Source organism: Miscanthus floridulus, chromosome 3, assembly GCF_019320115.1.
Source record: "Miscanthus floridulus cultivar M001 chromosome 3, ASM1932011v1, whole genome shotgun sequence".
Classification (NCBI taxonomy): domain Eukaryota; kingdom Viridiplantae; phylum Streptophyta; class Magnoliopsida; order Poales; family Poaceae; genus Miscanthus; species Miscanthus floridulus.
In genome coordinates, this window is record NC_089582.1 from 61,494,374 (window position 1) to 61,504,293 (window position 9,920).

The window sequence follows — 9,920 nt, forward strand, 5'->3', positions numbered from 1 at the left end:
GTTTCACACATATGTTGCAAGTATTTTTATTTAGATGTTGCTTATGCTTTGCAATGGCTTTTCTAGTGTTTTAGGTTCTTCAGCAAGTGTTTCAGATGCATATTTCAAGTGTTTCATCTATATCTAAATATATGTTGCAAATGTTTTATCTGGATGTTTCAAAAGTACATCGGGTGTTTCATCCCCCTCCTCGCCTTTTGTTGCCTTGCCTCGGTGTCTCCTCCTCCTCCTGGCGCCGGCTAGGCATCCACCGCCCCTCCCCCTCTTCTCGATGTTCCAAATGTTTCAGTTCATCTGGATGTTGCAAGGACTATATAGGTATGTTTCAAGAGTATACTATATATGTTACAACAGTCGGATGAATGTTGTAGAGGATATGAGACGTTAGGACGGAGAAATGGTCGTGGCCAAGACAGAGCGCGGAGGATGACGGGGGAGCAACAGGGATGGCGTTGTGGCGAGGGGAGGAGCGCGGCGCGGCGGGGGAGGGGGGGAGCGCTGCAGGCTGGACCTGGTCGCTGGCGCAGCCAAGATGGGATCGAGTCACAGGTGGCTGGACCCTGTTGCTGTCGCGGGCGGTCGGACGCTATTCGCTGACGTGGGATCTGACGTGAGCGTGCGGGCGTATAATGCGATATAGGTGCAGGCTTTGGAGCAGCATCCAGACGGGGCTGACGTGGGATCTGACGTGAGCGTGCGGGCGTATAATGCGATATAGGTGCAGGCTTTGGAGCAGCATCCAGACGGGGCTGTCGACGTCCGAACGTCAGCCATTCCTTTTTTTTTAAAGACCTACGCATGAAACTTGACTGACATGAACATAAGATCAGAGCAAGTTTACAGTGCTTGAGGCTATTAGTTGTGGGAGGAGAAAAAATTCTAGTGCTGATAAGTGATGATCGTAATAGGCGTCGCACCCAGGCTTCTCGCCGACGTCGCCATGCCTGACCTGTAGCCTCGAAGTCCTCGCGTCGCGCGTCACCATATATTATAAAACTTAAAACAAATGACGACCACGATGGGACTCGAACCCACAATCTCCCGCTCCGGAGGCGAGCGCCTTATCCATTAGGCCACGCGGTCGTATTGTGCACATGCTGTGTAAGAGATCTTATGAAAGCGTCCGGAACATAGTTACACAGAAACCAGATATATTTTCTTTGTTTTACAAACTGCAAAATTCGAGCAATAGGAGGAACCAATCCCCGGCAACTATAAGCACATGTGAAATGTGATCATGTCCTACTAAGAGCGTGGCGCAAATAGGAGAGCTTCCCCTTCTCATTTTTCACAACAAAGGCACGACATTTGCCAGTCATACGGGCTCGGTGGCTCATGAGTTAGCAAAAAGCGCATGAGCCGAGGCTATCAGGTTCAGCTACAACCAAAGCTAACCAGCTGTCCCCCCTCATATCTAAAATGAATAAAATATGAACCAATCGCAAATTCTGATAACCAAAAAATACTTCTCATGCAATCTCACCACATTATCTAAGGGCAAAACTAGAATGATGCATTCAAGTCACATATGATCTGATACAGAAACACAAAAAAAGAGAAACAAACATGATCCATGTTCTAATCATACATCAGTTGGCAAAATGGAAAGAGCCCAAGCGCTGCTATTCTTCCTTCTTGGTAGCAACCTTGTTGCCAGACTTCGCCGGCGATGAGAACAGTGGATTGTATTTGTGGTGTTTCATCACCATGAGCATAACAAAGGTGTTCGCAGCCAGAAACACGAGGCCTGCAACCCAGAGCTGCACAAAAACGTTTCGGCCCTTGAATTCCAGCAGGTAAGCCCACATGAGCCAATGCAGTTGGGACCCCATCCACAGTAGCACACAGGCCAGACCCTTCCACTTAAGTTTCATGCTGCTCCAAGGGAGGATGAGGGGCAACAGGCAGAAGAACCACACGAAGTACTGTGCCGTCATCACCTGCTTGTTTAACAAACTGACAGTAACTACCTTAAGGCACTAAGTGTAAAAGAAATATCAAATGTATGTTTGAGTAACCATGTACCTTGTTAAAAGCAACGAATGCAACCGTCTGAAGAAACATGCAGAATGGAAGATCCCTAGAGAAGCGTAGAATGAGTGCCAGTTGCACGATCAGTTGAGGAAGAAACGAAGCAAGCCTCTGAATACTTGAGAACCCTTGCTGATGATGTAGATATATGTGGTAGAAATATATCGAGAAATTGTGCCTTGGGTCGGTACGAGTAAGATGGTAAAGTAATGCTTCATTTAGGAAGTCCCACCCATAAAGATAGAAGAAAATACCAGTCCAGGCAAAGAACATAGATCCAGAGAGTAATCCAAACAGGATGGCATTTCTGCATATCAAGTTTAAAAGGAAACCCCATACAGTGGCTAGGAATGATGTTGGTTCTTCTGTTTGACTGACTTTGTCATTTTGCAACGGTTGTTTGGACCTCCACATTGTAAGAGTAGGCCTACCAACAGGACCAACATAGCCCTTGCCAAGAACTATTACAAAAGGAATCGCATATATGATTGGGTATATTCTGAAGTGCACAATAAGCCCATACCAGAAAGCTGCCTGCAACACTCTACCTGCAAAAGACACTTAAACTGTAACATACCAATGTTAATCTATCCAGCAATTTTTTAAAGGCAATCTTTCTTCCTAGATCTGAGATGAATAACAATTCTTCATGATATTATTCGATGTAACTGCAAAGTAAATGACTTTTTTTTTTTGGGTGTGTGTGTGTGTGGAGGTTCCAGAACAAGCAAGTGGTACAACCAGCAAACCATATGGTTGAAAGAATGTTAACATTTGACTTCATGAACTAAATAGTGACAAACACCTTTGGATGAGTTTGGCTGGGCCTAAACTGGGACCATCCACGTGGATGGGCCAGGGATCTTATCCATTCAAAAAAGACCTTAATGAACAGAGCAATAAAGCCGAACATGAATTAGTAATTAGTAATGTCTTCAAGGAGAAACAACTACACACAGTGCATATAAGAAGATGAATATTCCAAAATTCAGTGGTCGAACCCCGATTATATGTCCAAAAAAGTGGCATAACTAGTACTTTATACACTTCAAGACCAAAAGAAATCACTAAGTTCAGATTTCACTGACTATGAGTGCATAAGTGTGTACTGTATTTCATTGCATGAGCAAAACTGAACTTTGCAAATGCATGAGTGGGAAGAGAGCTGTTAGCACAGGACAAACTGAGAATTTGCAGTTCAGCTACATATATAATGAGGTTGATCTAACAATGTAGTATAAAATATTGGCTATCAAAAACAAACAGAAGATGTCTGAGACAATGCATAAGTAAGCCACGGATACGAATAAGTTAAATACTGTGTATAGAACAATCATATGCATATCCTATGTTGATATGAAAAAAATTAAAAACAAACACAGTTATAAAAGCATACATTAGTCCATGAGAGCACAAGCTGGGACAGTTTTAATGGTCCTATCACATTCCACCATAGCAACTTTACAAAGGTAGCAATAACTGAACAAACAGCATAAGAGATTCAGAGCTTACACCCTTCATCAAACATATGAGAATCCAGAGCATGACTGCGCAGACTATTGGTTCGCAGTTTCCTCTTGTACCAATGGTGAATGTGAAGGGATTGAACAGCCAAGCTATCACAGACCACATCCGCATTTTCTCAGGAATTCCTCTTAGTTCGAGAATGGTGTCTATGAACAACCCTACAAGCAAATCTGCAGAACAAGAGCATTCATACAAGACCATCACAAACTTTATCAAGGTAGTTACACAAAGAAGAATGTCTTATTACAACTCAGTAGTCCCAAAGCCACGATAAATCCTAGTAGTTACTGATTCAGGATCAAAAACCCCCTTCCTAAACCAAGTGCAATTGTAAATGTGACCAAGAAAATGAAAAAAAGGGCGTACCCAGTGCAGAAAGCTCCCGCTCTGTGCGGGGTCTGGGGGGAAGGGTGTGACCAAGAAAATGAAAGTTTACTGTGAATCTAAATGCTACACCCTATCATTGCGAATAAAGATCACAAGCCGAATATATAAGTGAATGAAATGGATAAGAACTAACGCACTGAAGTCTCATACATCAATTCTCAATTAGGAGTACGTTACAGAAACAAACCCAGGCATCTCGAGCGCCCAACATAAATGAACCGTAGATCAAGCACACTGCGTTCCAGAATCCAAATATACTTACAAAGATCTACGGAAGCAAACGGTTCTAAAAACAGCAGCAGTGCGTGAGCAGAGCAGGCTACCTGCGGCGGAGAAGAGGAGCTTGCCCCAGGCAGCATGGAGGAGTGAGTTCGGGAGAAGCAGGAAGGCCAGGATTGGAGAGTAGCGGTAGGTCGCGCGGGCGAACGGGGAACCGCCGGCGGCCACAGAGGCGGCGGCGTCGGAGAAGACGAGGTAGTCGACGTCGGTATAGCGCACCTCGAGGTGGGCATCCTGCCACTCCCCGAACACCACCAGTGCCAGCCGCAGCGCGGCGGACACAAGCACCACGCGCCGGAGAGTCACGCCGGCGGCGGAGGCCATCGGGTGGGGGTCGTCGCCGGAGCTGGGATGCCGGGCCGTGAGATGCGCAGGGCAGTTGAGTAATTTCTGCTCGAACTTTGTGGTCACGAAGGCGCACTTCGGCCCTTCGATTCGAAACGAACGGCTTCGATGGTCCGATCTGAGGGAGCGGCAGCAGGTCCTGGCCCCACATGTCATCTCCCACTTTCCGGAAAACCCCCCGAAAGACCGTTGATTTTGCGTCACCTTCCCCATGGAGAGACGGGAGGAAGCGGATTCCATCCACATCTTCCGTCTACCCCTTTTCCCACGCACCCGCCACGCGGCGCCGCCCGAGCGGGACCATGGCGTCGCCGTCCATCCCCGCCGCTCTCCGCCACCCGCACCTCCCCGCCGGTGGAGGCCTTCTTTTCCACTCGTCCGGGGATCCAACCTCGCGCTCCGCGCTCTCGTTCAGGCAAAACTTTCTTTCTCCATCTAGTTTCTGGCACCGCGCCGTGAAACTTTTTGGTGTGTTGGTCGATCCGGTCGTGGTTAATTTTGGTTGCTTTTGTTCAGCTGCCCTTATACTAGAAACGTTTGTTGTTGCTGCATCAAATGCAACATGTAGTTTCCACTTGGAAAAATAAAATGGCTGGCCAACTATTTGCTCCTCGTGCTTAGCAGTATCAGAAGGATCCATGTCTTGGAATTAGGTAGATGGATTGTGTCTGTTCGAAATTAAACAATTCAGTGGATGAATCATTAAATCCCATTACCTCATCAATGATTGTAGCCTGGTCGATTGCTTGCACTGAAAGAATCGAATGCTTCACCTTTTAACCTCTTTGTGTCAGTGATTAGCTTGCTGAGCACCATGTGTGTTTGTGGATTATTTAACCTCTAATCTCTATGTATTTCTGTAAAGTGATGTTGCAGTGATAATACTTCGCTTCTCTTCTTGTTTAAGCAGGATAGGAGACATGCCAATGAGAAGGTGTCAGACAGATGTTGGTCCAGTTCTGGCTGCAAGGAGTCCTGGTTTGGGCAACGTTGACAATCTCCATCAGGTGCGCACTTGCAATTTCATTGAGTTTTTTTGAGTATTTAGTTGAATACTTGAATTGCCATATAATGAAGTTTATCTTGACGAATTGTTTTTCGTGGGCATGTGCTGTAGAGTTCAAACTTGTCTAGGAGCTGGGATTTGAACAGCCAGATTGATGATGACCGCGATGTACTCATAGAATGTAGGGATGTTCATAAGTCATTTGGTGACAAACATGTATTAAGAGGTGTCAGTTTCAAGGTCAGCCCTTCTCTTTCCACTTTCATTGATATATGTTTTTCATGACTTGAATCAGAACCAGTGATTTCCTTAAGTATCAAGAAGGTGGCACGAGTCATGTAATTCTCAATCCCCAGTTGCAAAAGATTTGTAATTTGAATCTTATTTGATTCTTTTTTTTTTACTCACCTGTCACCACATTGCAGGCACTATGCATTCTGTCCACTGTTATATTTTGCTAGTCTGATGTTTTCATGACTCAGTAGATTTGGTTTGTTGTAGTTATGATTTAAAATAATGTTATATTCTTGTGTAGATTAGACATGGTGAAGCAGTCGGGATAATTGGACCTTCAGGAACAGGCAAGTCAACTATTTTGAAGGTTATGGCAGGGCTGCTAGCCCCAGACAAGGTTGTTCATCTTCTTAGTTTGCCTCTGTTACAACAGTGCATCATTACATTTTCGTTACAGCTTGGTCAACTGGAAGCTAAATGTGCTCTTTTTCTTTTTCTGTCTGCAATAACAAGCAGGGTGATGTAATCATTTGTGGAAAGAAAAGACATGGTTTAGTTAGCGACGAGGATATAGAGGGTGTCCGCATTGGTTTGGTACATATTGCTTGTATTTTGTTGCATCTGTACTAAGAAATGGCATGATTTCCTTATAGCTTCTTGTGCTTGAACATTCTGATATGGCATTGTGATACAGGTCTTTCAAAGTGCTGCACTTTTTGATTCTCTCACAGTTCGCGAAAATGTTGGATTCCTTTTGTAAGGGAACATGCCTGCCAGAAAGTCATTTTTTCAGTAATTGCTTCTGTTAAGCTTTCATCTCTGATTTATCTATTCTTTGCTTTAGATATGAAAATTCAAGCTTACCCGAGGACCACATTGGTAAATTAGTAACAGAAACTTTGGCTGCAGTAGGACTAAAGGTAAGTCAAGCTTCCATATTCATTTAGGTAGAGCACTTGTTCCCACAATAAGTTTAGCATTCAATTCATAAAGTATCTGTGTTTAAAATTTTGTTTCTGTCACAATGAGTACTTTGCACTTTGCATGATGGGAAACTTTTCTGATAAATTGCCAACTGTTATCTACAGATGCTATCTAACAGTAGACTAATAGCAGGCAGAGTAATCCTACATGTAAACAATGACAAGATGGCCTCTTTACTGGTCAAGAGCAAAACAAAAAAAAGGACTTGATATAAGATGCCTTTATGTTTGTCGAAACGAGAATTGCACAGCTTCTAAAACAAATCAGCAGTAGAGGAGCTGGTCTGCTGCAATCCATGAGTTACTATTATATCTTTTGAATTTAGAACTGTTTTATTTTGGAGGATGATAATTTATAATCAATCCTGTTCAATTGGGCATGAGCAAATGTTTGAGCATTTCTTGTAGTACTGTTGAATAAAACTTTATTGTTTCTTGTGCAGGGTGTTGAAGATCGTATGCCATCCGAGTTGTCTGGTGGCATGAAAAAGCGCGTTGCTCTAGCACGTTCGATAATATTTGATGATACAAAGGATGTAGTCGAGCCAGAGGTATTGATCATGAGCTAATAAGGCGTTTTCCTCTTTATTACCTGATACACTCTAATTTGGAAAGTCTGTTTCTGTTCTTAAGCCGACACTCCTCAAATTTCTTCCTTTGGTAGGTCCTTTTATATGACGAACCTACAGCTGGGCTCGACCCGATTGCATCAACTGTCGTGGAAGACCTTATACGTTCTGTCCATATGACTGGACGGGATGCTCTTGGTAAGCCAGGAAAAATAGCTTCCTATGTTGTTGTGACCCATCAGCATAGCACAATAAGAAGAGCTGTGGATAGGTAAGAACAAATACTACAAGTGTCACTCCATGGCCTCAGTTGTCTATTGCTAGTCTGGTATCTGATATTTGTTTTTCAGGTTGCTATTTCTTCACGAGGGGAAGGTAGTCTGGGAAGGAATGACACATGAGTTTACAACATCAACTAATCCAATTGTTCAACAGGTTATGCACCACAGTTTCTGCTGTTTTTTAAGCATGCTAGGAGATTAGTCTTTATCTAACCAGTTTTATCACCTGGCATTATCTTGTGGATTGCAGTTTGCATCTGGTAGCTTGGATGGGCCCATACAATATTTTTGAAGACCCAACCTAGTAGTGAATAAAGCATAGGTGTTTTATTACACCCTCTTACAGATCATCCCAACAAAATCTGGAGCATCAATAATCCAACAATATCTGGAGCATCAAGAATCCGAAATGGGCTCGCTGTGGTGGTTGGGAGATGTAAACGCATTAGGTTTGGCACTGCTCCATTGAGTTTAACAGGCATCTGCAGCAGCATCATTTGGTCACGTCACCCTCTATGCGCATAGTTGGGGTACCAGCTTGTCAAATAAGCGTTTAGTTTCTATACATCATTCTTTGGGGGAAACTGTGCAATCAAGCCAAAAGAAACTGCATTCTTTGGGAAAACTGCACGATCATGCGGAAAAAAAAAACCTTAGTAAACGCCCTTCTTTTTGGTCCTTCATGCGAGCCTGATGTAAATGTAACTGTAACGGTTGCCTATGTTGATTTTTTTTAACACTTTTTTAAAACTATTTTCAAATTTGACACTGTTTATTTTTTATTTTCAAATCAAACACTTTTGGCTGTGCCTTTTGTCGTGGCGCGGCCAAACAACTCTGTCGCGCCATGCTTGGCGGCGCGTGCTGACGTGGCAACGATCGGGACGTTGATCGATGACGTGGCCAGCTCTGTCGCGCCGTGGATCTTGGCTAGGCAAGGCCGAATGTCGCATCCTTCTCTTTCCTTCACTCTCTCCTCCACTCAGATCCGGTCGAGGAGTTACGCATCGCCGCGGCCGCCAGCCCCGCTCTCTCGTTGTTCTGCCCTCCCCTCTCTCCCTCCGCACTGCCCTCCCCTCTCTCTGCCCCCCTCTCCCCCTCCGCACTGCCCTCCCCTCACTCCCTAGAGCCAGCCGTCGTCTCCCCTCACCCCTGCTGCGTTCGTCAGCGGCCCCATCTCTCCATCCCTGCCTCCCTCTCATCCTTCCCCGCTCTCCCACCCTCTCCTAAGCCAGCCCTATCTCCCTCCCTCTCCTCTCTCCTGACCCGCCCCCATCTCCCTCCCTCTCCTCGCTGTTGGCCAGCTGTTGGCACTGTGCCGACCTTGGGGTGAGCCCAATCTTCCCCACAGCCATTGTCAAGGTAATTCATTCTCCATTGTGTAGCTTGATTCGAATGTTTGTTAGTTAGGGTTAGGATTTAATTTTTTTTTGACTGATTAGTTAGGGATAGGAATGTGATGAGATTGTTGTGGTTGTACTATAGTTTGTAGTTGTATATTTAGTTAGTTGTTTTTTATTATTACAGCTAGAATAGGTATTAATAATAGATTGGTTAGTATAGGTACTAATATTAATATAGTTAGTGTACGTAGTTATTATAGTTAGTCTAGTTTAGTTAGTTATTATAGTTATTTAGAATAGTTAGTATAGGTGTTAACATTAGATTAGTTTGTATAGTTTATTTCTTTTATATTTACTTTGTTTTTATGCACTAATGTTCTATCATATTATAGTACTCTTAATGTTTGTTCTAACACATCCATTTGAAATTTGAACTAGGATGGGAGATCATCATCCGTAGTACCACATTCTTAAGGTGCACTACGACAAGGACCACCGAGCCAAGCACCTGTCGGAGCTTCAGGAGGACTTGCAACCTCTTAGACTACACACGCACCAGCTGCACCGCTGGGACGAGCGATACCGGCCGTACATACAGCGTGCCAGTTTTCTTGAGATCGTCCGGGTCTTCAACACTGGGCTACCGATCCTCGACACTGCACTTCTCACTGCTGCTGTCGATAGGTATGATTTGATACACGTTTGGTGAAGTACAAAGCATTGATTTGTCTCATTGTTAAATTAAAAAAACTTCTTGTATTGAATTAAAAACCCACAGGTAGAGGCCAGAGACCCACACCTTCCACCTTCCTTGCGGCGAGATGTGGCAGAACCACCCGAGATAATGCACTTACGGAGGCGCTTGCCTTCCACTGACACTAAGCACCCTGAGAGCGAGCTACGTCGGCGGGTTCCGTCAGGCACACCCCAAGGGA

The 9,920-nt window shown here is 44.4% G+C and overlaps 2 protein-coding genes, 1 long non-coding RNA gene and 1 other non-coding gene across 4 annotated transcripts; 2 read left to right on the top strand and 2 right to left on the bottom strand.

Annotated features, from left to right (window-relative positions):
• Positions 1-1,010: 1,010 nt before the first annotated feature.
• TRNAR-CCG (transfer RNA arginine (anticodon CCG)) lies at positions 1,011-1,083 on the bottom strand. Its single transcript has one exon. It is a non-coding gene; the product is annotated as a tRNA-Arg (tRNA).
• A 381-nt stretch (positions 1,084-1,464) lies between these two features.
• Positions 1,465-4,888, bottom strand: LOC136541726 (GPI mannosyltransferase 1). The gene is given in 7 exon segments (XM_066533778.1): positions 1,465-1,940; positions 2,026-2,579; positions 3,546-3,728; positions 4,269-4,555; positions 4,557-4,623; positions 4,626-4,836; positions 4,838-4,888. Coding segments are annotated over 7 exon segments (1,671 nt in total). The 3' UTR covers positions 1,465-1,622.
• On the top strand, positions 4,853-8,364 carry LOC136541727 (protein TRIGALACTOSYLDIACYLGLYCEROL 3, chloroplastic). The gene is made up of 11 exons (XM_066533779.1): positions 4,853-4,984; positions 5,480-5,576; positions 5,687-5,815; positions 6,111-6,206; positions 6,326-6,403; positions 6,504-6,565; positions 6,654-6,729; positions 7,236-7,343; positions 7,457-7,632; positions 7,712-7,796; positions 7,893-8,364. Exons 1-11 carry the CDS (start codon positions 4,872-4,874, stop codon positions 7,932-7,934), a joined length of 1,062 nt encoding a protein of 353 aa, XP_066389876.1. The 5' UTR covers positions 4,853-4,871; the 3' UTR covers positions 7,935-8,364.
• A 519-nt stretch (positions 8,365-8,883) lies between these two features.
• On the top strand, positions 8,884-9,920 carry LOC136545852 (uncharacterized). The gene is made up of 3 exons (XR_010781171.1): positions 8,884-9,004; positions 9,424-9,669; positions 9,764-9,920. It is a non-coding gene; the product is annotated as an uncharacterized lncRNA (long non-coding RNA).